Source organism: Tauraco erythrolophus, chromosome 3, assembly GCF_009769465.1.
Source record: "Tauraco erythrolophus isolate bTauEry1 chromosome 3, bTauEry1.pri, whole genome shotgun sequence".
NCBI lineage: Eukaryota > Metazoa > Chordata > Aves > Musophagiformes > Musophagidae > Tauraco > Tauraco erythrolophus.
This window is the reverse complement of record NC_141467.1, coordinates 93,009,792-93,037,272: the sequence shown is the minus strand read 5'-3', so window position 1 is coordinate 93,037,272 and position 27,481 is coordinate 93,009,792. Positions and strand designations below refer to the sequence as shown.

Here is a 27,481-nt window from a genome sequence, read left to right as displayed (position 1 = left end):
TTATTCTTAGCCCTGCTTTTTTTCAGGAATTGTTGTGCCTTCATTAAATGGGAGCAGTAGGCAGATTGTCTCCTGGGTTGGATTTGCAGTAGCTTGTATTGACCAGGCGCAGACAGGGGTGGAAAACGGGAGAGAGAGCAGGGGCAGGTTGGAAGTTGGAAAGGGCTGGCTCTGGCCTCCTGGTTTTACTTGTGTTGTTATTTCTCTTCCTGAACCACTTTTTACTTCCCAAATTAATGCACATTTGCCATTTTCAGAAAGTTAGTAAGTACTTACAGCAAGAAGACCCACCCACAACCTAGCTGATCTGTCCATGACTGTATTTAACTCTTCTGGAGATCTGCATGTGTTGTTCTACGTAGTAGGGTCTAAGGAGTATGAGTTCTTGAACCTATCTATTTACTTAAGATAAGCGATTTTTTTTGCTAGTTTCTGTGCTCTTGAGTGTGCCATTATTGTGTGTACTCTGGGACTTGTGTTCACAAATTTAATTCCAGGAGTAGGAACGTATTAGGAGTAATTGGAGGTGTATGTGTCAATATTGACACTATTGGTGCTGCTTTTTGCCTATAGCCAGAATGCCAATAATAGGTTCTTACTGACTTCAAGAAGATGCCTAGTTCCTGGGGATGGAGAGAAGCACAAGTAAACCAGCCCTACAGACACCGATTTGACAAATTCTCTAGTCTCTTTGCATATCAGAGGGAATGTATAAGTTTTAGTGCTGTGGCTCTGTTTTGGATCTGGAGAACCCAGAAGGAGCTGCACTGCCTGATGGTTCCTGGCCTTCCTCTGACCTGAGTTTTGTTTTTAAGCAAGTCTGCCTGTATCTGTATGTCATATTTATATCCTTTTGTCTTTGTCTAATGATCTCTCTATTTTGTTTCTATGCTGATGCAGTCCATCTGAGATGGAAATAGTGATGCTGAGCTCTGCGCAAGTGGTGGCTGGAGTTACCCACATACTGGCTTTTTCTGGAAGTGTCTTTAGAGGGTAGCAGGGTTGAATCCAGCTGGTACAACAGGAGCTCTCCCATCTGCTCTGTTCTGGGGTGCAATTGCAGAGTAACATGCCTGATTGAGCTGGTGGTGTGTTACTGAAGTTAAGGCACTTGCTGACTCATTAGCAGAAAGGCAGTAGTGGGGAAATACTCTGCCTGCGAACAGACTGTGTGCTGTTACAGTCACTGTGGCAACACGGCAGTGCTGCCTGTCAGGGGTGCCCACTACCTGCCTTTTTTTAACACAAAATAAAAAAAGCCCCGAAATGGAAAGAAAGAAGAGTTGCAAAGCTGATTAAGGCTGTTCAGGCTAGTCTGTGGGGAGTAGTTGAGTTTTCGGAGTGCAGATCCCCTCGTTTCATCCTTTCCTGCCTTTCTCCCCGTGAGCTGCCCAGAAGTTCAGTCAAGCCCTCCGGACCTAGACCTTATGTTGACACAGACTAAATAATTCTTCTCCATTGCTTCTCCATCATCTCCTGTGCTAATTACTGCTCTGCAAATCTACCCTCTGGTCTGATTTCTAAATTCATCCAGGAGGCTGAGCAGCTCTGAGGATCTGTTGTAAACATGACTTATCAGGCAGGCAGTAAAGCTGCTCCCGAGCTCTCCGAGGAGAATTAAGCCCTTGTGAAAGACACTGTCTGTTGGGCAGCTGGTTTTATCAGTCTGTGTGGCAGATTAAAACATGTTTCAATGTCTCTTCTATCAAATCAGGAAGAAAAAAAAAAATTCTCGTTACCAGCTCCCCGGCTGCATGTTAATAGAGAGCTAATTGACCAAACGTCAGTCACTTGCACTCTTTGAAGGAAAGGACCATCTCCCATGTGCTGAGCGTACAAAAGCACAACCTGTGTCTTTCCTCAGGCTGACAGTGTCTTTTACGTGTTACTCACCAGAGGAGGAGCTGCTCAAGTTACAGCATATTGAGCCTGGGCTGCTGTGCCAGGGACATAACTGCTCCCATACTCCTGGCACGTGGGATGCGGTGTGGAGACTGCATTGCTTTTTAAAAGGAAAGGTTTATGGCCTCTCCTAGCCCAGCTGTTAAACATATGTTTTATTCTGACTTTCCTTCCTCTCAACCTCCACTTGTGATGCGTGTGGTGTACCTCATTTCGGCAGAAAGCTCTAGAAGTCACCAGTTCAAATTTTGAAGGCATTAATACCAGCTCAAAATTGGCTGATGTCTGTTGGGAGATGAAGTCTTGCAGACAGAAGAGCTTTTCAGCTCTGCACAGGTCACAGGTATTTGAGTGTTTCCGTTGCTTGTTGTGACTCACCAGGTTTTTCTTGTAGGAGTGCTGAGAGGCTGAAGCATTGAAAGTGATTTTAGAAGAGCTGGAAACAGAAAGAGATCGTGGTGCCTACATGCTGCGCCTTTGCTGTTACCGTGCGAGCCAAAGTACAAGATTATAATAGCAGATAAGAGTCTCAGTTTAAGGTATTCTTAGAAAAATAAGAGATTTTGGACTTCAGTGGAACCCAAATAGATTGCATCTTTCTTGCTTTCTAGTCACGAGGCTGATACGTGACTTTATTCTTTACCTGCTTTTACTTTTTGCCAGTTTATCTTCTTGCTGTGTTAGATGAATTTCTTTTGTCTCGATTCACTTTCTAGTATGAGGCCACAGTTTTAATTTTTTACCCCTGTAAAACTAAACTCTCCCATTTGTATAGGTCTTAGATACAAATCTTCTTGCTGTAACTAGTCCTGGAGCCCTTTTGCCATCCAGTGTTGCAAAACTCTCGTTAGGGCTTCCCCATGTCAGGGTAATATTAGACCCCTTAAGCAGTAACCCTGCTGTAGCACTTCTGTGAATAGCAGTGCAACACCTAAGGAAAATGCAGTTTTTACTGGGATGAATGTGTTTATGTTAATGAAGCTGTGTACATACATACTGGAGCTTATGGTACAAATATTTTCCTTACAGCCCCTGACTCACGTGTTAATAAGACTCTTGGTGAGTCTAATCCTGGATTGAAAAAAAAAAATATCATACTAAACTCGGCCTTATAAATACAACCAGGGTAGATATGAGAGAAAAATAACCCTTTCCATACTGCAGAACACTTGGTTTAAGAAGCGGAAGAATATTTAATAAAAGGCTTTGATCGAGCTACCTGCTGTAGAACAAAAGTGCTCTCTGTGAAAGCTTGTAATTTGTTTTTTTTTCTGAATTGTTTTGACTATCCAGCCCTAACAGACAGACCACAGCAGTGGAGTTTGAACCCAGGATCTCTGGATCAAAACCCATGAGCAGATGTTGTCTGAGCTAAAGCACTTATCTGTTAGCTTGCAGCTGGTGACAGATTTATAAGCTTTATGAAATGGTCAGTAAAGGGTGACCAAAGGTAATTTTTAAGCTAAACCTTACAAAAGTAAGTTTTTAAACTTAACCTATGTGCCCCATGGTGCAGGCTTAGAACAGGAGGTTTTGTGTGTAGTTTGATTCTTGGTAAGTGTATTTGGCCATGCGTTGATGGAAAGAACATTTACCCTTCCTGCTAACTTATCTTTGTGCTTTGGTAATGCTCTGGACTGGGAGCAGAAGTCAGGGGCTGGTCCTGTGAGCACGAGTGCAACTCGAGTACATCGTGCCTGTGCCTGGGCTTGGAGAACTCAAGTGCTGAGCTGAGAGAAAGTGAAACAGTTTTAGAGGTCCAGAGGTCAGCAGGGCACATGCATACTCTAGGAGTTTGCTGTTGCCATTGCTGACTCAGCTATGAGGAGGAGGGAAATATGTTTTTCCTTTTCAGAATTGCTTATCAAGCTGTTGGGGGGAAAAAAAAATCCTCTGGAGGAGGGGGAGGAGCCTTGACTGTCAAGAACTCGGATTCTTTCCCGTATAACTTCTGTAATCCAGGTGTGGTTGAATGATGATGTTGTGCGTTACATAGTACATAGAAAAGTTTATTTAGCTGCTCCAGCCATTTCTTGATGCTGTAACACCAGCTGAGGAATAGATCAGGCAGAAGGTGAAGATGGGTAGGTGTTCACACACCACCACATGGGAGACATTTCCGGAGATGTGAGACAGCTCCTTAAGAGTATATTCGCAGCAGCTACAACAGGAAGTTAAGAATAGTGTATCTGATTTAGCTGGAGGATGGCCTGAGCAAATGAAATACGTGTATCTTGAAATCAGTGAGTAGGAGAGGTCAAGGTCTCAGTTGTAGCTCACTGAAAGTTTGCAGCTTGTATCCAGGCACAAGCTCCAGATCTTCTCCCAGAGCTCTTGTTTGCAGTGCCTCCTCCAGAACCATCATCCCCATTTCTTGGAGCATCTGGGATTTTCTGCGAGACCTCTCCTTCAATCCAGCAGTGACCTGGCTGACCCTGCTGGCTTGCGAGGCAAAACAAAGTTGTAGCTAGGGGACTATGGCTCTAGTAAGCAGATCCCAAACAAAATTGAAGGCTATTAAAGTGTCTAATTGAATTATTGCACTACAGGGGCATAGTGACTCATAGTGAAGCTAATCACCTGCTGTTTTATCTTGACTACAAGGAATAGATTGCTAGTTAAACATTTAAAGGTCATAGTCATAGAAATTGTAATAGTGTTGCCTTCCCCTCCCTGACCCCCTCCGGGTGTTATGTCTGAAGTTACTAGGAGAAATAAGAAGATGCTCTTCGGAGATCTGTATTCTGAAGATGAGGCTGAGCACGCTTATCTTTCAGACTCACATTGTGCACCTTGATGCCTTCATTTATGAGGGAGACTATGCTGAAAAACGTTGCCTTAGCTTTGCGCAAATTTCCCCAAAACACCGCCAGTATGGCATTGGTCTTCAGTGGAGAATGAAATTCACCTACAGTTTGAATCACAGGTATGTGGGGGGGTTCATTCTTGTTCATCGCAGGGAATTCCAGGAGTAAAACTGGAGCCAGATGGGTGCAGTATTTTCGATTTAAAAGTTCTTTATTATTCACTGACCCAAGAGTGTCTTATAGGAAACAGGGTTTTCCTGGTTCTGCCTAAAGAGACTGTAGACCTCTCTAGTTTTACTGTGTTGGCTGAGAAAAGAACAGTTTATTTCTGGAGTTAACTTGTCCATGTGGGTGAGTGGAGGAACTGTGTCACTTGGACAGAGCTATCATTCCTGTCCCTGAGGTCATCCCTGCTATCACCGAAGCGATCATCGGGAATGTTTTGTAGAGAGAGGACTTGGCTTTTTGCCTGGTAGATCCTTCCATGGTCTCTGCTGTGAAAGAGCATTCTAGGTTGCTGAAGGTGATACGCTTTTCTTATCAAAATGCTGGACTTCATTTAAATAGCTCTTCTCGATGATTCATCCTCCTTAGATTGCATCCAGTTCACTGCCGTGAGTCACCAGGACAGGTGGTGCCTGTCTTGGCAGCTCTTGTGGAGGAACATTCGGATGGTGATGCAGGAAAACTTGCAGATAAAAAAACCAGAAAGCCATGCTAAAGCTTCTAAACCTCTAGCTCACTTCAGATGTCAGTGATGTGCAGTGAGTATCAGCAGTGCGTTATCACTCCAATTTAAATATAGATTTTTGAAGGAAGTTTGTAACATCTTCTGCGTATGAATGTTTTATGGCAGGAAGTGTATCCTGCTATAAATGAATTAGCCTGTTTGAGTGGCTGGGTTAAAGACCGTGTGTGACTTGAGCCTGGAAGTTTTTCCTTTCGGAAGTGTTGGCTGTACTAAATTGATAGACCACTGGCATGTTTTGAGCTTGACCGTTTCCTTACTGTTAGAATGGGTCAGAGAGAGCACGGTGCCGGAACGACGTGTTTCCTGTTGTTGCCAAGTTCTTGTACTTTGATGGCCAACAAGCATGTGAAGCTGAGCAACACTTGATCTAGAGGAGAGGTCTGGGCTACAGACAGCTGTTTTGTGATCTGAGAGAGGATGGACCTTGGTCTGACAACCGATGAGGTGTCGGGAGATGCTCTGTGTTGATTTCTGTCGTATGCTCATCTTTCTCGTTGGTGTTCTCATCTCTAGTGGTTCTTATTTTTAGGAGGGATCCTTGGATGTGCTGGTGGCCTTTTCCAGGGCTACAGAACTGCTCTTGGGAGATGTTGATATCAGTTACAGTAGAGACAGAAGGTGCCCGGACCCCTAAAGGAATAGGGTGGATAACAGCATCCTGCTGGAAATCCAGAGATCTGCATTTGTGCCTGGGTTTGCACTGTGCCTGAGGCTGCCCTTGGTCAGCCTTGCTCCAAATGCACCACGTCACTTTGGCCGGAGAGCCAGAGGAAGCTGGCTTAGATCCTGAGCCCATCAACCACTTGTGCATGGCTGGCTGAAGAAAGTAGGGCACCTCACCCACAAGGGCTGGTGGCTTGCCTAGATTTTGGATTGACCTTTTAACCTCGTTAACAGATGGCAGAGTAAATTGATGGGGAATATATTTTTAAATGAGCAGATTGCACAGGACTTTTACTTTTGGTCTCTGCCTGCTTATCAGAACATTTTTTCCTTGGAGTGTGCCTCGGCAGAGACATGACTGAGGTAAGTGCTCATCCTGCCCCAGGCGTTTGTAGTCCCCCCAGTTTGACTTCTCCAGGTTAGAGACAGGTTAATGTTTCACACTATTGCCTGGCAGAGCCCAGCAGCATCAAAGTTGAAATGTGTCCAGTGCAACTCCGTTAACAAAACCGTAAAGCAAAGGTGCAGTTTTAGTAGCCGGCAGCTACATTTAGATGAGGAGCACCCTGTCCGTGTGACTCCCCGGAGGCTGCCCTGCGCAGGGGTCAGGCTGAAGGAAGGTGGTGCCCTCTTGGAAAATAGCTTCTGCTAAAAAGATCTCTTCAAGCTTGTTTTGCAAGCTCATTTTTTTGGATATTGTTTTTTCTGTCTTTTGCAAAAGGCAATCAAACTTCAAAGGAAGCCGTATCGTACCACCTTCTGTATGCACTTTAGGTTTAAAGTGGAGTCTTCTCACATTCGATTCTTGCTAGAAAAGATATCCCTGGGGATCCTCTCCCTCCTCCTGCCCATGGCAACTGCTGACTTGACTCCTCTAGTAAGGAGGAGAGTCATTGCATGGATAATTCCTGGTGCAGATTTGTACCTATTTTGTCTTCAGTCACTTTCTTAAGTGCTTTAAAATAGTGTTAGGTTTAATTTTGTTTTCATAGCAGGTAACTTGCTGTCTCTCTTTGGAGCTCAATACATTTTTTAATTATTTCATGCCTACATTTGCCCCTAGCTCGCCTACATTTTAGCAAACCTGGTGTAAAGCTTTGTTAATAGATGAACCAGAGCTCCTTGAGTGTGATTCTGTTTTCATTAATGTTTTCAATTCATCAGTCTCCACAGGATTTTTCAGTGCTTCCCACCTCTGCTGTCATAGGGTTTTGCCACATCTCCCAGGTAGGAAAATAATGCACAATAAAAGGATATGTCCCACATCTATGGCTGGTTTATCCTGGGTTGCCAACTGAGGTACCTTGTTTCATTATAGTCTGTCCTGAAAGCCGCGCCTTTCACGGCCTTTTGATTCTTTTGGGATTGGCAGATTAATAAGACTAACTGCTTTCTTTGGACAGATTTTTTTCTTAACCAGAGAGATACTGCTTACATCAAGACCCAATTATATCGTCCTTACTCCCGTACCAAAAACCAGTTCTTTGGGGGCTATCTTTTTAATTGAATCATTTATTTTACCTACTTTAAACAAACCGTTACAAAAATCTAGGCTAAAGCCTATTGCAGACGGTGGTATCTGAAATGGATTGCAGCTGGACGGATGAAACGTGGCAATTATTCCTGTTCAAGGCATGCCCTTGAGTTCGCTCCGGATGAGTGACAGTACTGCTGCCTCGGAAGACAAATTCAGAGATAATCGGCGCCCGTGCAAGTGCTGCATTGCAGTTACTGTCAGCTTACGTCACGGACGGATACTCCAGCAGCTGAAGGGCTCCTTGGGAGCCTGAGGAGATCGTGGCTTTAGTACCATGTAACGACACATCTCGTGGTCTGTGTTGTCTGTGCTGCTTACTGCGTATCTCCTGCTTCCTGCACAGGGAAGCCTTTATCAGCCGCTCTCTGTTCTCCTTAACGCAGAATAAAAAGCTGAGAGTGCTCATCTCTTTACAGAGTTTTGGTTGGGCTGATTTTTAGCCTCATTTCTTAATATATATGTATATATTTAGAGACTTAGACATGTCATATTGTGATTACAGCTTTTACACCGTTTGAACCTTACACCGTTTGAACAAATACTTGAGAAGGGATGGTGGGGGAAAGGCTCTTTACATTAGTGACGGGTGATAGGACAAGAGGAAATGGGTATAAGCTTAGTCAGGGGAGATTCAGGTTGGATATTAGAAAGTATTTCTTCTCTGAAAGGGTTGTCAGCCACTGGAATAGGCTGCCCAGGGAGGTGGTTGAGTCCCCATCCCTGAATGTGTTTAAGAAAAGGGTAGATGAACTACTTAAGGATATGGTTTAATGGGGGATTGGGGACGGTTGGACTGGATGATCTCTAAGGTATTTTCCAACCTAGAAATCTATGAAATCTATGAAACCTGCGTGCTTTAATTAGCAGTTGGCATTGCCATATTTATAGATGGATGGAAAAAGCTTGAGTTAGCCATAGTTTTCAGTGCAGAGCGTATTTTCTTCTGTTGGCAAAGTAGTTCATATCCATTTTTCCATAGATAAACTGGCTTGGCAACCTGCAGATGTTGCAAGCATTGAGTACTGATGCTTGAAATAGAAATGGACTCTGAAGAGGATGTGGGATGGGGGAAATAAATCAGAAACTACTGTTGCATTGGAAGTCTATTAAGACTGATGATACTTCATGCTTACTGGAGCATAACTGCAGAAGTTGACCACATGAAAAAATGAGTCCATTAAAAAAAATTTATATTTTTAAATCTTGCTTGTATCACATTATTGAGGTTCATTTTCACTTTGACATGTTGTGGTAACAAAGCTAGTTACCAGTACAAGTGTTTGGCCGTTTAGTGTGGTTAAGTTGGTTGGTGGGTATTTGTACAAGTGGGAGAAAGGGATTGATTCTTTCTGGAACAAGTTGTGTCTGGTCTACAGATGATGAATAAAGTGTGTGTGTGTGTTTTTCTTTTTAACTGCAACTTGAAATTTGCAAAAATTTTGGCCTGTGTTGATCCTGCAATGCCTAGGAGTATATCAAGGAACGAGAACAACATCATGCTACTGAACTCCTATATGTTAGCAGCTCCTCAAGAACTGTCTGCAGATGCACTTTACTCTTGTGAAAACAATTTGAGGTACATTTGCCCTCTTTAGAGAATAAAACCATGAATTACTTCTCAGTGCAGATGTTAAATATAGGCATGCAAGGGTTGTTGAGCAGCTCACATGAGGGTCCCTCATCGATGGGTACACAGTGAGAAGATGCTTTGCTCTGTACAGTGTTTGGTTGCCATGATCTCAACACAGTTGTATTGCAACCTGGGCTTTGCAGTGCCTGTGGACTTGGGGTAGGTTACGCACCATCGTCTCAAAAAACAGCTCATGAATCAGTGCCTTAAGGCATTACTACCTATCAAGGGAAGGTGGGCAATTCTTTCCTGCACACCTTTTCAGAGTGACTACATGCTTATTCTGTAGACTGCATTTCTCACTGTCTTGCAAGATTTCTGCCTTTCAGTCTAGGACAGAGCTGAACATGCTGGTGAGCAGCAGATAGACCTGAGTCAATCTTACGCTGGGGGATTTGGGACTAGAGCCCAAGTATTGGAGCTTCCAAAACCTGAGGGCTTTCACTTCGGATAGCAAAATAAAAACTCATCATCTCTGTTGGCCCTGTGTGTTGCAAACTGGTTTTGAGACCACATGGCAAGATGACTTCCTGTTGAGTGATTCAAGGCTTTTCTTCCCCAGCATGTCCAGCACAGTGTTAGAAATGTTGAGTTGCCTCAAACTCTCTGCAAGGCGCGTGTGTGTGTATAATTTCTGAGTGACCTGTCCCTCAAGTTGACCATCTTTGGGAGAAGAGCTGGGTGAATTGATTGTTCCTGCTTCACATGGCTAAGCAGCATGGAAACAAGAGAAACCTTTCGTGTCACAATAACTGTGAAATGTGGGAATATGGGTTAGATGGTACTAAATCAAGGTGGTCTCTGGGGGGAGTAGTTAATAAATTCTAAATAGGAGGTGACCCTTTCTGAGCACTTTCCTCTAAACTCGTAATTTATATGCTAGTCCTGTGCATTATAGTGCTTAAAGCCTAGGTCAGAAATCCTCCATCCAACTTTGACACTTCCTTTTGTCTTTAATAGACAAATTAATAGGAATAGGTCACAGCCAACTGTGCATCGTAGGTGCAGGTTGATGAGGTCTTTTGGAAGAACAAGGGAGCATCAGAGCGTGTGAGGAGCTGTGAGGTTTAGATGGATTTCCTGCATTACCAGAGATGTCATATGACCAAATGAATGTTTCTGTACTAAAATCAGCTTAACCGTAAAGTCCAGTGAATTCATTTTTTTGAGAAACCCTAAGAAACGCAGCAAAAGTAAATGTACATAGTTGCATTTGAATCAGTTAGTGCTTGGGCTGGCCGCCTTTTGTAGGTGAATTTTAACTTGTGTCATTTTGAAAATACCACAAATGTCATTTATTCCCAGATTGGGTTGTGATCATGCTGTTCTGTATGGATAAGGTGGATGTTTGAATTCCTTTGACATCAAAGCTTTTACCTGGATAAAACCAATAAACACTTTCCACATGTATTTGCTGTGTTGTGTTGATGAAGCAGTGTCAGGGGAGCAAAGCCTCCCAAGAGGTGCTTGGGAAACTGGGGTTTGAACTGCTGAGACAAGGGACTCTGGATTTTAGGTAAGGAAAACAGTTTTCCCAGTAGTACAGCAACTGGAAGAGGAGGCCGGGAATCTCCACCCCTAGAGACACTCAAAGCTGAACCGGACGGACCCCCAGAAACACCATCAAAGTTGGCCCTGCTTTTGGTGGGGTAACAGACCACATGACCTCCTGAGGTCTCTTCCAGTTTTTTTTCCCTGTTTTTTGCATGAGATGCTGAAAGGAAGGACCAGTAATCAAACATGTTACACCAGTATTTGGAGGGGAGCAGTACAGGCACATGGACTTCCCTGCCGTGGAAGAAGGAGCATCCCGTAAGAAGGACATTAACATAGTTTTGCATGCTGTTGCTATGAAAGCACTCTGCATATGGATTGCAGCCTTATTTAAAACTGCCCAGCCCCAGCTGGTTTGATGATTAAGGACTATGAGATGAGCAGGACTTGGCTAGAGTGGTAGTGCTTTGAAAATTTGTCCTATGTGGAGTGTAAGGTGCGAGTCCCCTCCTGCTCCTCTCCTAGGGACTCTTCAATGGGAGGAGATACAAAAGGTGTCCTGTACTGCAGTGAGAGAACGGCTGAAATGATGGAGAAGCAGTGCTGTAAAGCAATTTCTGTGGGCCCAAGATAGCTTCTGCTTCCCTTTCAAGGCTTAAATTTCAGGATTTGCAAAGCCCTGTTCTTAATTCCTCTTTGTTTTCCTTCTGTCTTTTGGTTTCTGATCTTTTTCATTGATTCAAATCCTGGTTTCGTGAAGCTTCTTGCAGTTGGCCTTGCTATGGTTGATTGAGTGATACTTTAAAACTTAGCCTTCTTGCACAGATCTTACAAACCTGGTGTGTAGTGCATGTGTGTGTCGCAGCGAGCAAGTACAGCAGGACTACATGTATCTGCTGTTCCAGTGGTCAGGACATGTTTGCTACAGTCCAACAGAGTTTGTTTGGAAGAGGAAATCCAGTTGCTCTGTCCTCACAGGAAGAGATAAGCACGTCCTTGGTGTTTGCATGCCAATCAGCACTGCTAAGTGCCTTGCCCTGTTTGTAATGCCACAGACCTCTGCAGCTTCATTTGGTCTTTTCTACAAGATGAGCTTTTTTCTTTTATGATTCAAAGAACTCTTGAAGCTTTTCTCCTGCTGTACTCTTCATGGTTTAAGCAGGTACACTTTAAATGCAGCCTGACAGCGTAGATTATTTGGAAGGATTTGTGGGATAAGCAAGAGTTTGCCTGGGGAGCATGTGAATCTGTGCTTTCAAAGCAGCCCAAGATCTGGGGAGCACGGTCCTGTGCTTGTAAGCCGTCTCACCTGATCTGCACGCAGCCTTGTTCTTGTGTGAAGCTTGCCTCACTTGCGGCTGACAAGTAAAGGAGAAAATGCCCTTACCTTTTCTAAATTCAAAAGTGTGGATTCAGAGTTTGCTATGTCATTTGGGCATGTGTTTATTGAGTTTGTGGCCAAAAGCACAAAGATGTCTGGTTTCTCTGTTTGGAGATGATTGTCCTCATTTCACTTTTTGTAACAGGTGGAATACTGCTGCTTTTTTTTAGGCCGAGTTCAGTGTTGTGTGTCAAATTCCTTCACACTGTGGGCTTAAGCAGCCAGCTGGTGTCAGACCCATGCGGTGACATTCTCCTTTGCTTTTGTGAAAAATCATTACATTGTAGTACGGCTGAGGAAGCTGAAGTTGAAAAAAAAAAAAAAGAGCCTATCAGTAGGAAAAAAACAGTTAACTGTTTGAGAGCCGACCCAGTGAACAGCACAACTGTCTTTATATATAGCACTGGGGAAAATGAGCTTTGGGGCAATCTGGAGAACTGTAAACACTAATGCCCTGGACTCTTGTTACCCTTTGTTATCTGCCACTCGATTGAAGAGGTGTGCAGGTTCTCCGTGCGTCTGCCGACAAGTGTCCTGAGTTGTAGAGGAGAAGTCTGCAAAGTCAATGTGCTTTTAATCTCTAGGCTTCTTCCAAGCCAAGCTGAAATGCATTTGGAGGCGTACTAAATAAATCGGTGGGGATGAAGTTGAGCCATGGGTATATCAATACATATTTGAGATGATTTTCAATGACCTTTGGAGCACACAGAGCAGCTGCCTTGAGAAAGTACCAGAACAGGATTTACTGCCTTTTAAAGCACCACCACCAGCATCCCCCCCATATATGCCAGTTGCAGTTAGAGATTGTTAATGATGAGCAAAGGCAGGAGATTGCCCCAGCGAGAGGGAACCACGTCCCTGAATTCCTGGGGCAGGGGCAGAGCTTCCCCTTGTGCCCAGGGACTGAGATGCTGTGCTCCGTGCTTAGGTGGGCTTTGAGTATTTTGAAGGGTTGATGATGCTGTATCTCTGCATAACTAACTGAAACACAACAGTTCTTCTCTAAAATTTCTTGAACTCATAATTTCATAAGATGGTTTGAATGATTTTTACCTCCCTTTGTCCCTCCATGCTCTTTCCCTCTGTTCACTGAGGAAGTGTGCTCTGTTGGAAGAAGTGACAGCATGTAAAAATAGCACTGCCTTATTCTGCAGATCTGCTTGCTGTGGGGTTTCAGTTAGATCTGCTGACTTGGATTTAAAAAAAACCCTAAATCTTTTCTTCTGCTTTTTGCACCTGCATGTCCTGGTCGTGCTTCATTTTGTGCTTTGGAGGCAGCAGCCATTTGGTCGTAGCCTTGCTGGATTGGGATCAGCAGCAGAGGTGGCTGGGAGACCTGAGTTAAGGAGCTTTTGACTTTTGGGTCCAGAGGTGTTTGCAAGGCTGATAGCTAAACACAAAAAGGAGAGATACCTGTAGGCTTTTCACAGCCTCCGTGGAAACTATCTGTTCAAAATAAGCAGTGCATGTTCTGCCAGCGTGTGGTGGAATTGCACTCGGTGTTCCAAGCCATTTGCTGTAAGTGTATTATCCCTTCCCCTCACTGAATATTGCCGGCGTCTAATCAGATTACATCACAGTTCGTAGCTGTGCCCAGACAAACTAAAGAGCTGTGCTTCAGAACAACATAAGGATCTCGAGTTATTGCCTTCTTCACACATCAGGCTGATGTTAAGTGTTCACTTAGAGCCAGATTCATGAAGGTATGGAGATCAATGGGTCTGGCTAACTAAGTAGGTCTGAACCAGATCTCTGTCTTTGCACCATCTGGAGCACACAGTGGAGCGTGGTCCTCGGTGCAGTGAGCATCCCTGGCTGATGGAGCCAGCCGTAAGATACCCGTCAGCTGGCGGCTCAGCTCTGGGATGCTGCACAGGTGAGGGGTTACTCCGAAATAGCACGCAGGCATGGGCTCACATTCTTCAGCAGCTCCAGGAATTCCCTTTTCATTACAAAGAGACCTTTTTATTAGCATGCTCCTGTGGTTTTTTGGAGAGCGAGCCTGATGACTCACGTTGCCTGCCTTTCTTAAGCCATTAGTGGGTGTAACATTTGGAGCAAACCAGTTGGATCTGCTGAGGTCAAGACCGTTAGGTTTACGTAGCTGTTCATAGAACAATTTCGGAAATACATTTGACTATAAATTTGAAAAGAAATGGGAAAAAGATATGGACGATATAAGTGGGCACAACTTAATTGTGAGTACAGATGTTTAGCAGACCTTATACATTTTCAGTAATAAAATTATTTATATTCCAAAGACTAAAATGTAAATAGTGGCCCTCGGAAAACACAAGTGTGGAATTTGCTCATCTAAGCAAATCTGTTTCTAATGGTGCTTTATTTTTGTGGCGTTAAAACCTTGATGCAGAACTCTGGGTTCATAAAAATGAGCAACAAGCACCTGCGAGGAGGGATAGATATTAATTCTTGAAAGAAATCTCCAGAAGCAAAGCACTGCTGTCTGTGCTGGCGACACCGTATATGAAAGGGAGAGGAGGAGGGACGAAGCCAGCTTGCACTCCTGACACAAACATGCTCAAACTTGAGGCTTTTGTTACTGGGAAGCACTTCTGCCTGGACTTTAACTGCTCTCTAACAGGATGTCATGGTTCAGTGATGCATTTTGTGTCTCTTACAAGTTTGTGAATCAGTGACAGACTTTAGTTGCTCCAGAACTGAATCGATGCATCCTGCGATAACTTAACTTAAACGTTCCCAAAGCATTTTCAGTCACCCACGTGTGTGACATTCTCTTTAAAAGCAGAGGACCACAGGTGAGCTTTTCAACATGGCCTGAAGGCTGAGTAAACCCAAACTGTCCAAAGATCATAGCAGGGCTGGTTCATGACCATATTTAAAATGTTGAACGGACTGTGGACTGTGTAGTGACCTCCGTGTGAGGTGAAATTCTGACCCTGCTTGTTTAATGGCAACACTCATGTTGACTCCTGAGGGGTGACGATTTTGCCCAGTGCTCTGCTAGAAGAACAGCTAGGGTAAGCAAAAATGCTGCTGAGCAGAGGAATAAGCTAGAGCAGAAGTTATAAGAGCTTTCTTGCATGTTTTTTAACGTACTGACTGGAACAGGGTCATAGTCTGTTTTAAGGACTTCCGAAAGCTGGCGGTTGCCAGGGTAGGCTGTGGGCTAGGGATGGCTCAGATTTCCTGTTCCTTTTGCTTCTTCACTGCTTTAACTAGCTGCCACTGCCACTCTTCTCCTTAACTCTTCTTCCTCTTTCAAAATCGGTGCAAACGCAACTTGAGATCCTGCTAGTCCCATCCATGGACAAATGCTGGTTTCTTTTGCAAAAGTGAAAATAAACCACCTACTGCGTTTTCTTCTCAGGGTCATCTGGACTGCATGGGGCTCTAGCAAATGTGACAACTTCATATCAGACCTCTGTAAATATGTTTTCCAAGTAATTTGCCCAAAAGGGCGCTCGAATGAACATTGCAAGCAAGCTGTCCCTTTGCAATGACAACCACGGAGATGCAGTGCATGACAATGGCGTGCCAGAGTTGTTTTATTAAATTTGGTTCATCTAAAATCCTTAGGTGAGTTTGACCTTGAATCTGCATTCTTCTCTGAAAGCTGTCTAAACTAAAACTCTTTCTAAAAAAAAATACTTCAGGAAATGGCTTTTTTCTGGTTTTGAGAAGCAACTTTCAGAGACTTGCCAAGCGCTGCTCAGAAAGGCTCATAGTAGCTGTAGGAATAATGGTGTCCTGTTTTCTTTTCCTGGCTGGTAGATGCTGAACAACATCCCTCTGTTGTCTGCAGTTCTTGATGTGTTTTTCCAATTTACCAGCCTTACCTGGAGGCCACTGACACCCTGAAACATAAAGTGCTACTATGGCTCTACTTTCAGGTTTCTGTCCCAGTGGTAATACTTACAACCCCTGTGCGGGTCACTTTTAGGCAAAAGCCTCTTTTTACCCTGTCCGCTGTAACACCCTGGCACTGATCCCGTCATCCTCGAGTTTCATGGAAGCATCCACATAAACAGTTTTGCAAGATAAAGGTCCGTGCCCCGTGTAATCAGTGATGGAAACTGCTTGCTCTTCTAACAGCGTGAGTTTGGATAACGGTTGAGTAATGACTATTAACTTAAAATGTCCTACTGTTAGTCATCCTGTCATAGCCTCCGTGTTCAGAGTTGTATTTAATAATCCAGCCTCTGTTCTGCTCCTGCTTTAATCTTTGCTTGAAAATGGAAGCCTCTTCTGATAACTTTGAAATTACAAAAGTATTACACCCATTTTTCATCATTCACTCCCTTTTGGGAAAGAGGGAAGTAGCTGGCACATTTGGACTCTGCCCTTGAAAATAAAGATGAGCTCGTTAATAAGTTGGAGCCTTAAAGGCACTTCCTGAAAGGCAGTCGTCTTCTGAGCCTTCTGGGGTTGGTGAAGCGAGAGGAGGAAGATAAGAGGTTGATTGTAGTGGGTTGTTTGGAGTATACAGAGGCCATGCAGTTGTACAGCTGCACATTTCATCAAATAATAATTTCCTTGATATGTGATCATTATTAAATACAAACATAATGACTCCAATAAAACAATCGAGTCTCTTTCCTGCAGTCTCTCCCTGTTGTCTGTCTGCAATGTTGAATGACAAGCAAGCATCGAAAGAAAATCATTTATGCCTTTATAGTGGACTCATTGTAGTGTCATGGTCCACAGGCTTTCGTTTAATTGTCTTACATGGAAACGGTTTTTTAGAGGCTGAGGCAGGAATAGGGAGAAGCAGGGAAGGTGAGAGCAAAAGCACGTTTTGCCTTGCGGAGTTGCCTTTTACTTATGAGAAATAAGGCTGATGTTATCACCCATTTTCTAATCAAATTTGACAGGAGCATTTTGTGAAGCCACTTTCTCTGAGTGGGAATTCTGATGAATACGGCTCTCATCTCCGGTTTCGAAGTATTACTTTACACCGTTCCCAAGCATTGTTTGCCTTAATGGGTGAATTATTGCAGTATGTCAGAGAAGCAGATAATTCACAGCCTCATTTTATAAACTGAGAGGCCAAGGCACAGTAGCTTAACTTGCATAGCTGTAGAGCAGTAAATGGAGCCCAGGTCACCTCCCAGCCTACTCTTGGTTTGATGAAAAGTTTGCCAATGTGGCCTCAGTATTTCTCTTCAGGAAATTACAGCTACTGGAGAGCGTCACAACTTTTTGCCAGGGACCTGCTTGTAAGTGAAGTGGAGACAGGCGGTGCTGCCAACGTACTCCTGACGTGCTTCTGTTTCAGATGCTCTTTTTGCCACTAAGTCTGTGTGTTGATAGCACTGAGAAAGGAGTTACCTCCACTTGATCTTCTGCCCACCTGGCTCATGGCTCTGTCCTTGAGTCAGTGGGCTGTTGGTCACTTTTGGAGCTGGTCTTTTTGGAAAGATAAACCGTAAATTCATTTGGAGGCCGAAGCAGATTTTGTATGACTGTGGCATGGCCCAGTGCAATAAAGTTCTTACCAGATTTTGCATACTCAGCTGCATAGCCCCTATCAGGACTTGCACACGTGTTAATGTTGCTTGTAAGGTCCATCTCTGTTTGCAGAGGATGCACGTTGGCCACCCTCTTCTTCTGTGAGTAAACTACTACTGCAACATCAAATGATAATTTATATAAAGCATATGTTACTCTTGCTCACTGAGGCTGACTGGCTGAGACTGGGTAAAAGATGCAAATCCAAACTACCGTCCCTTGTTATGTTTGGACATTTTCAAATCACTGCAGTGGTACAAAATGGTTCCCTTCTGCCAGTTTGTGTAGCCAGCTGATCTCAGCACTTTGGAAACAGGAGCAGTGCTGGTGGGAACCAGCCTTCGCAGAAACCCACTGGCAGTTGAGATAAACCCTTTGCACCATCGCTAACGGCCATGGTGCTCCAACTCAATAAATCAAGGGGTGGTGAGAGGCCTGTATTTAATTTTTTTTTTGCCTTCTTGGGAAGCATTTTGATTGTTTGCAGATAATATATTTGGGAACAAGGAGATAAAGCTCTGTTTAACAGCAGTGCTGTTGGAGTACTTAATACATTGAAGAGAAGCGGTGGGATTCAGGCGTGGGAGGAGATGGGCTGGTACTGTCTTTCCTTCTGTCTGGTGGCTGATTTTTAACAATGGATTGCTGAGGCATCCCTAAACCGCAAATTATTCAGGCATATTCAAGGAGGTGATCCTTTCTGAAAGCTGCTGCTGCTGTTTCAGCATTCAGAAACTTCAGGAGGTGCATCTGTGCCTCCGTGGTCTGTCTCACCTGCATGGGTATGTAGGGACGCTTGGACACGGTTCCTGCCTCTGCTAATCAAGTGAGTGCCAAAATTAAAAAGCCCCTTGTCTCTTGCACAGTTTCTCTTTCCTACGCTTAATTAGAAACCAGTAACATTAGCTTTTAAATGGGAATTGGAAATACATAGTGACTTTACTGTAGCAGCGTGCATTGAATGGAGACCAGTTCCCCTTTGCTGGGGCAGAAGCTGGTGGCACACAGCAGCTTCTCAGCGGGCACCTGCCACCTGCCCCCTCCGCGCCTGGCGGGCGCCCGTCCCTGCGCTGCCGGGCGCATGGTGCGAACGGGGCGGCTTCGAGGAGTAAAACCAAAGCTCGGTGCTGTCTGCGGCCAGCAGCATTGTGAGCCCGGTGGCAGGAGGCTGCAGGGAACCCTCTCCATGGTCCCAGAGCAAGAGGAGCAGAGAGGGCAGCTGGGAAGACTGTGTAGGGGACGTGCGTTTGCTGCAAGCAGTATGTTGATATTTTGTGATACTGTGGAAATCTTGTTTCCAAGGTAGTTAAACCAGGTTTATTCTGAGTTCAGTTTATTGTAAACTCAGTTTATTTATCACTAAACTGAGTTTATTGATTGTAGTGAGTTATTTTGCAGAGGAACAGGAATCCTTTCTTGTCGTAGCCATTTGGAGTGATCGTGTTCCCCGGCACTTCGTTTTTAGGCAGTTTGAGTTTATAATTTGAGTGCTGTTTGGGAGGGATTTACACTTTTTAGGGAGGACTGAGCAGCACCTTTCTCAACAAATGGTTGGCAAGAGCGGCTGTTTTGGGAGTTCAGATCGCCTCACTGACCCTCGCCAGCACTGACTCCCGGCACACCGCGGCACGAGACGCTGAAATGGAGCCTCACCAGCCCCGACCCACTGCCCGCAGCCCTCCCTGGGTCCGCGCTGACCGAACTGAGGTGCTGGCTCAGCCTTCCCAAACTTCCCAGCAGTGCCCTTCATCCTTCTTCCCAAGCAGGCTCCGAAACCCATCTTCTGCAACACCTTGTTTCCAGAAGGGCATTAAAAACTTCTCAAAACCATTTTTTCCCTTTTCCTTCACTTTGTGAGAGTAATCTTTATTCACAGGATAAAACTAACACCTCATATTTTCATGCTCTTGTAGACATGAAGTTTCAACGGTGGGAGAACCAGTAACCCCTCTCATCCCCAACCGATTGGGTTTGTTTTTTTTTCCGTGGAATAACCTTTTTATTTCCAGGCTTTATTTATTTTGTTGTGGGGTTTTTTTTGAACAAGCACAACTACCAATGTATAGACCTAGCCTGGTGTAGCTTTTTTGCTGACGTTGCCCATCCATCTGTACTGTGTGTTGAGGGGATATATTTATACTTTGGTTATTGAGTGTCAGTTAAAATTTTGTTACCTTGCAATTTAATAGTAACTGACCCTTGTTTCCTAGTATTCAAAACACATGGTGCCTTATTTCCTACTTTACTGAAACGACTCGGGCCCGGCCCTCTTCAACATCTTTGTTGGTGACGTGGACAGTGGCATGGAGTGCACCCTCAGCAAGTTCGCCGATGACACCAAGCTGTGTGGTGCCGTTGACACGCTGGAAGGGAGGGATGCCATCCAGAGGGACCTTGACAGGCTGGAGAGGTGGGCCCGTACCAACCTCATGAAGTTTAACCAGGCCAAATGCAAGGTCCTACATCTGGGTCGTGGCAATCCCAGGCATAAATACAGACTGGGTGGTGATTGGATCGAGAGCAGCCCTGAGGAGAAGGACTTGGGAGTACTGGTGGACGAGAAGCTCAATATGAGCCGGCAATGTGCTCTTGTGGCCCAGAAGGCCAACCGCGTCCTGGGCTGCATCAAGAGGAGTGTGGCCAGCAGGTCGAGGGAGGTGATTCTCCCCCTCTACTCTGCCCTTGTGAGACCTCACTTGGAGTACTGCGTCCAGTTCTGGAGCCCCCAACATAAGAAGGACATGGACCAGTTGGAGAGGGTCCAGAGGAGGGCCACGAAGATGATAAGAGGGCTGGAGCACCTTTCCTATGAAGACAGGCTGAAAGAGTTGGGGCTGTTCAGCCTGGAGAAGAGGAGGCTCCGGGGTGACCTTATAGCGGTCTTCCAGTACCTCAAGGGGGCCTACAGGAAAGATGGGGAGAGGCTGTTCAGGAGGGCCAGTTATGATAGGACAAGGGGTAATGGTTTTAAAATAGAGGGAGGTAGGTTCAGGTTGGATATTAGGAAAAAATTTTTTACTATGAGAGTGGTAGAACACTGGAACAGGTTGCCCAGAGAGGTGGTGGATGCTCCATCCCTGGAGACGTTCAAGGCCAGGTTGGACAAGGCCCTGAGCAACCTGATCTAGTTGGAGATATCCCTGTTCCTTGCAGGGGGGTTGGACTAGATGACCTTCGAAGGTCCCTTCCAGCCCTAACCATTCTATGATTCTATGATTCTATGACTCCTACTTTTTCACATAATGGGCTTAGGAAAGCAGTGTCACTTAACCATCGGCAGTCCTTAATATTCCAGTATGTCAGTGAGTTTTCAACCTGAAAAACCTGCATTTCCCTGCAATTGGGAATTGGTCTGCCGATGGCCATGGAAGATTTTTATTTGTTTCTTCGTCTCTGCTGTTGGAGTTGTGCCACGTTAGGCTCTGAGATACTTTTATTTGGCAGTGACCAGAGAAAAATGCTCATGTTTTGAGAGAGAGATCCTCTTTTTGTTGTGGACATTGTCCTTTTCCTCCAGTTGCTTTCTCTCCATTATGCCTTTCCCTGTCTTCTGTATTGCTTTTCGAGTTACCAGAGTCTATTGCAGCTTGTGCAAGTGCAGCATCGCCGGAAGAAATGGGTCTGGATCCAGGCTGGAGTCTGTATGCTTTTCCCAGCCCCCCGTATGCAGCGAGGCTACAGCTCTTCAGTGTTACCAAATAATATTATTTCAAAAGCTCCTTATAAAAACACGAGTAATTGGGCAAGTGACAAAGGACTTTCTGTTTATCTTTTTGAACAATGGAAAATGCCAAATAGCCACAATTTGTTCCAGTTATTTAGTGTCTTTGTTCCAGAGCCATTTCGTGGGCACAGGATTTAATTCTGCAAGAACACAGGAAGATGGTGACTTGTTGTCATATTTAAAAAATAAATAAAATTATTAAAATTTTCAAGTTTCTTTACTAGGAAAATATTTTTTACTTGTGCAATACCATTTTTAAAGCCTAAGGAAGATATTTTACTGTATATTACAAGTCTACAGTTATTTTAATAATCAGTGAGACTTTTAAATAGATGCTGATATCTTTGCCGTTCCAGAGAATACTACGGTTTGGAAAAGCGTTCTACAAAGATTGATGTTTGTACCCTGAGAATAGTAGATTTGACTTGCAAATAGGAACTAAGTAATTATCAAAACTAACGCTAACCAAAACAAAATTATATTGAATTTTAATAGGCTGATCAAAGTTGGTAATGCTGGTTAAAGTGGGAAATGGAAGAATGTGTGCTTCTAAAAGGGAAAACTTTGGAGGAGGAACACTTGCAGAAAATTATTCTTGCTGTCATGGAGTTGTAAGAAACTGAGATGAGTGAGGGTATAGAGCAAACACTGCCACCGCCTGGCAATGTAATGAGAAATATGTGCGTGGTCTGAGGTGGCAGGGACGTGTGGTGCACTGGTGATGTGTGTCAGTGGTGTATGAGGCAGTATGTAGTGTTAGTTTATATTCTGGAGGAGCAAAATTCTTTTGAGGAATTGAGTCTAAGAGAGAATTGGATCGAATCTCCTAGGTTTATTTCTAAAATGTGGAAATAAACTGTCCGTGCATGCCCACTCGCTTTGCTTCTCGTCTTTTGACATCTCAAACCCTTTTCTTTTAACTCTTCTATCAAGGAGTTGGGCCTCATGACACATAAAGCTACTGGGAAGAACTGTGTTTTAATTTCATTTAATTGTTCCGTTCTGGTCTCTGGATAAACAAGAACTGATCTCTTCCCGAGGTGGCAGATATCCCTGAGGTCTGCCTGGTTAATAGTCCGTTTGATTCTACAGTTATTACGAATCCATTTTACAGTTGCTCTGGAAGACTGGACACCTGTCTTCTGGTTGACATGCCTACACTACAGGCAGGACTCTCATCAGGGTTCTCACCTGCCTTGTGTTTTGTTTTTCAGGTGGTACCCGAGAGATTGGGTCTGCTCTCACCAGGATGTGTATGAGGCACAGAAGTATAGAGTCCAAACTCCGGCAGTTCTCAAGGTGAGTGGCTCTGTACCTGGCTGGAGCTCAAGGTTCGTCTTTCGTTTGCTGTTGGGGAACACGTAAAGCTGTTAACCAGCACTGGCTTTCCAGCTGATCTCTGACCCTGTCACTGTGCACAGCAGTTGTTTTCTCCCCCACAGCACACTAGGTCTTGTGAACATGCAGGATTTCACTGCATGTTCTGGGGACTGAGCTTGTCACCTCAAATCACTCTAAATGCTGCCCATTCCCACTCTCGGTTCCTGATGCTCAGTGCTGAGCAGGAGGCCGCTGACATGACCAACCTGTCTTTGTTTCAGGGCTTTAAGCTTTGTCACTAAGCTTTAAAGCAGCGGCAAGTGTCGTGCTGCCTCCGTAGCTTACTGGAGAGCCCAAACAGCTTGCAGACGAGAGAGAAGCTTTCAGCAAACCAGTATGGAAAAGGCGAACTCTCTCATCCCCTTTTTGCAGTTAATGTTAGACTGTAGAGGTGATGGGAGAGGATTAACTCATGTGTAAGCTGAGGTGTACATCAACAACCTAGTTCTGTAGTAGTTAGTAGTTTGCACATGTGCCTTTTTTAACCAGACCTGAAAGTTATACATGACCTGAGGTCAATCAAAATGGTGCTTCACCATTTGCTTGATGACCTGGGATGTTTTTTCACTTTTAAAATAAAGATATTTGTAAAATTGACTGAGAGGAAACAACTTCAGTCTCTAGTTACCCCAGAGTTAGCTGTTTACGTGATTCAATCCCAATCTCATTAATTAGTGGAGCGTTAGTGCTGTATCATGGACTCCACTGGTGAGAGGTGAGGCACATCGGTGGGCAGGATGATGTTCACTTGTACAACTGCTCTGTCTTCTTGTGTATATACATGTGTTATTTAAGTTTATAATCTTCATGGCTACGTGAACATTTCCAGTCTCCAGAGTATCCATTTAAACTGCTCTTTGTGTGACAGATGAGTAGGATCTAACTGTTTACATTGGCGCTCTTTCGGGTCACTCCTCTGGTTTATGCTCTGTTCCTCACTGTCCTGAACTTCTGCGCAGTAATTCTGGTTATCTTGTGATGTGGATTTTCTTTTGATCCAGTTCTTTCTTTTGCTTTCTCCAGCGTAAACAGTTTTATGTTCTGATATTTACATTGTGACACTGGTAGCTGTCGCAGCAAAAAGTAAAAATACTCCAATATTGACCTTGGCTCTCTGTATAAGAATAGGGGCATCTGCAGGATTTGATTGCTCTTTGTGTTTTTTCAACAAAATTAGTGCTTTAATTGACTGTCTGATAAACCCACTTCAAGAACAGATGGAAGAGTGGAAGAAAGTGGCCAATCAACTGGATAAAGACCATGCAAAAGGTAGTTACAGAGGAAGAATTCTTTAATAGGAGTAAGATTGTAATATCAGCTTTTCTTCCTCTTTTCATGTTTGTACTGGGGAAATGAATGACGCGCTTAAATATGTATAGCAATTTTTCTCTTCTGAAACACTCCGTTTCCAAAGTGCCTACCAAATTTCTAACCCTTGCATATACAGTTTGAAGGTTTAGTTTGCAGGACCCCAAGGGATGGGTTGTTTCTCTAGACTGGTAAGCAATGAGTAGTTTTAACTCTGTTAGCCCACTCTGTATGATCTCCAGTAGTGCTGAGGAATGGGGATGCGGCATCTACCCCTGAAAAGCCCCAGAGTGTAGTTAAAAGCTAAGATCATGTTATGTCTCAGTCATAGCGTCCTCTGGAGAATGCACAGCCCTGTAAAACATTCAGCATCGTTATTTTATATCTGACGCGATGCAGAAATGTGCACCCGGGGAATGGGAAAGCTAGATCATTGCACATGGGATGCTCAGAGCTGCATTGCTGACTGCTCTAGAGGCTTTCCTGGGGGAATGAGCAAGAGGCAGCAGAGTCTTGCACAGCAAGAGCGTGTTGGTAGATGCCTTTGGCTTTGCATACTTGTGCTGGGGATGGTAGCCCTCTAGCATAGGTGCTGAAAGCAGGTTACAGTTCACTACTGACCCTTGAAAACTGAAGACTTTCGCGATACCTGAAAGTAGCAGCATCACCATAATTTAATTTAGGGAGAGTGAGCACTGATGGGAAGGAGAGTGCGTGGCCTCCAAAAGAGGGTTTGCTTCTTGCCCTACTATTACTGTGGTCAAATAGAAGCAGCTAAATCAGCGACTCTCGAAAAAATTTCCACCTTGTGCTGTAGAGAATGTTAAGCAGGTAATAAGCAGGAGGGAGGAATCACCTGGGTTCCTGCAGGTTGGGGTGACCCTGGCCAAAGTGGCAGTGAGATTTAGGGTTTAGAGGGTAGACTTGAGTGTTGGGGGTGCAGTTGGCCCTGGTACAGTTCTGTGCCCACCACCAGTCTGCTTCTGTTTTTCCATCTATAGAAGAGTAATGACGTTTACCTCCTTTGTTACAGTGTGTGTGTATATGTATATACAAGCATACATGCCTTTTATCTTTTTTTTTGAAGCATGAGTTTTCACATCTGGTACCTTTAGGGTGCCTGGACTAGAGGTGGAATATTTTACTCTGGGATTTTAAATCCCGGGATTTGCAGCTCATCTGAAAATGAGGACAACTGCAGTGTGCTCCATTTCATCAGAAGGACCCTTCCTTGGGCAAAGTTTTAGCACCCTCTCCTTCTGCCTGCCTCTCATGCTGGAGAGGGATCACAGGATATTCTCTGCCTTGCCATTTCTGGATACTTGTTTTTGAACACAGATGTTTCGAGAAACCTGTCATCTCTGTTTTCCATTCCTGAGAGTGGATGAGTCTCTGAAATGAAAAGCACTCTAATTTAGTACTGTCTTCTCAGTTGTTATTTCTGTAAAGGCTTTGTTTATTTGGGAAAGATTTTGGTATGTGAATGTGCTCCCACCCTAAAATGTTATGTTAAGCCAAATGTATAGACACTACAAAATACGAGTTCTAAGTCGCGTTGATTAATAGTAGCTGTCCTCTTAAAATTTGTAGTCTAATGTCTTTAAACATAGCCTTTTCTGTGAAAAACATTCATTTTGACATCGAGTATGTTGATAATAGAGGCTGTGTGTTTTTTTAGAATACAAAAAAGCCCGCCAAGAGATAAAAAAGAAATCGTCTGACACACTGAAGCTGCAGAAGAAAGCAAAGAAAGGTAACTTGCTTCATACTTGCACTGTTAAAAACCTTTTGTACCGCGCTCATTGACAAAGATTGAACAGTGACAGGGCTTTCTATTGTAATAATTCGGTCCCCTGTGATGTATTCCTGGTATGTACTTGAACGCCAGGGTACAATTACTATGTGTCATTTAAATCATATTCTGAAGCTGCTGTCTGATGTTCTTACACAAAAGCCTTAAAACTGTTTGTACAAAGTCAATCATGTTTTAAAATAGAGCGCTTGCTGCTAACTTATTCCTGTTAGGAATGTTGACGCTGTAGCATGACTTGTGCGGATACCTGGAAAATTTGCTAGAATCTTTTGGAATAACATAAAAAAAGACATTGTGTAAACGTTCTGTAACTATTAACATTTCTCACTGTTCGCCCTTTCTACCACCTTTCTTCTTTTTTTTTTTTTTTTTTTTAAACAGCCTGTAATCTCCTAAACCCTGCATTATTCCTCAGAGAGTGAGAAGGTGGCATGGGTTGTTGTCAGGGGGAGGGCACTTGGCAACCATAGAAAACTAAAGATGAGTAAGAAAAGAAAGGGAGTTCTCCACAAAGGCAATCTGTCCTTTTTAGCAGCTGAATCTTGTGTTGCTCTCCCACCACCATCTTGTCACTGGAGCTTTATCATCATGTTAATGGAAATGTGCATCACTGCTAGCTGCACGTTTGCCATCACTAAGGGTTTTACTTGGCCAAGAGCAAACCCCACCAAGCTTTGGAAAAATGATACGGAGTTTGTACAGAAGCAGACTTTCTGGTTCCCTTTCCCAGCACTGGGCTCTTCCCAGCTGGGTAGGAAGTGTTCTTTGAGCAGCTCTCAGTCTGCAGGTTGCAACTTGTGCTTCCCCTCCTGCCTAAAAACTGTGGGCCCAGGAATAAGCAAAATAAATGCCGGAGCAGAGAGTTTCTTGAACTTTTTTAATTCTGTCAGTGTTATCCAGAACAGGTGAGCTGTCTCTAACTGTCCTTCCTAATAGGTGAGTCAATAATTACACTGGTAAAACGCCACATGACTGGCCAACTGCTCTTGAATTTTAGCTGAGTTTAAATGAGGGATGAGAGATGGAGAGATGGAAGCCAGCAAGAGGGAGCGTGACTTAGTAGGCTCTGTGTGTCTGTCTGTCTGTCTGTGGAAAAGTTGAGTGTTTTAAATCAGAATGGTCATCTTCAGGAGGATGCGAGTTTTTGTGATAAGATTTTATTTTTGGGTGATGCGTAAGCGCGTTTCTCATTTTGTGTGTGACAAATTGTCTGACTTCAGACCAACAGCTTTAGAGAGTCTGTGATACTCTCTCTGTTTCTTTCCCTTTCTTCCCCCCTTTTCTGGTCTCATTGCTTCTTGTTTCCGTGTGATACAAGCAACCCCCCAGTGCATGGTAGGTGAGAGCTGAGAAAAGCATGTCGGTGATCTGGGAAGAAGGAACCATTTTTTGAACCTGTTTCTATGAATTGACAGCTATCTGGCTCCATCTCCCTTTTATCCTGCTTCTGAGTATTGAATAAATCAGTCTTGCAGGAGGAGACAGCATTTTCTGTAAGGTGGGAAGAGGAGAGAGAAGCACTTAAAGCCTGCTAGAAAAGAACCTCACTGTTCTTATGCTGCAGAGGCCACCATAGGTGTCTGTCAGCAGCGGTTAAAGCA

General features: G+C 44.1%; 1 protein-coding gene across 13 annotated transcripts in view; it reads left to right on the top strand.

The window, feature by feature from the left end:
- The window catches only part of MTSS1 (MTSS I-BAR domain containing 1), a 127,487-nt gene that overhangs the window by 71,013 nt on the left and 28,993 nt on the right, over positions 1 to 27,481 (top strand). For all 13 annotated transcript variants that reach the window (XM_086608840.1, XM_086608838.1, XM_086608829.1 and 10 more), the window contains exons 4-6: positions 22,594 to 22,678; positions 23,937 to 24,028; positions 25,746 to 25,820. In XM_086608840.1, coding sequence (XP_086464966.1) covers positions 22,594 to 22,678; positions 23,937 to 24,028; positions 25,746 to 25,820 — 252 coding nt within the window. The remainder of the gene's footprint in view (positions 1 to 22,593; positions 22,679 to 23,936; positions 24,029 to 25,745; positions 25,821 to 27,481) is intronic.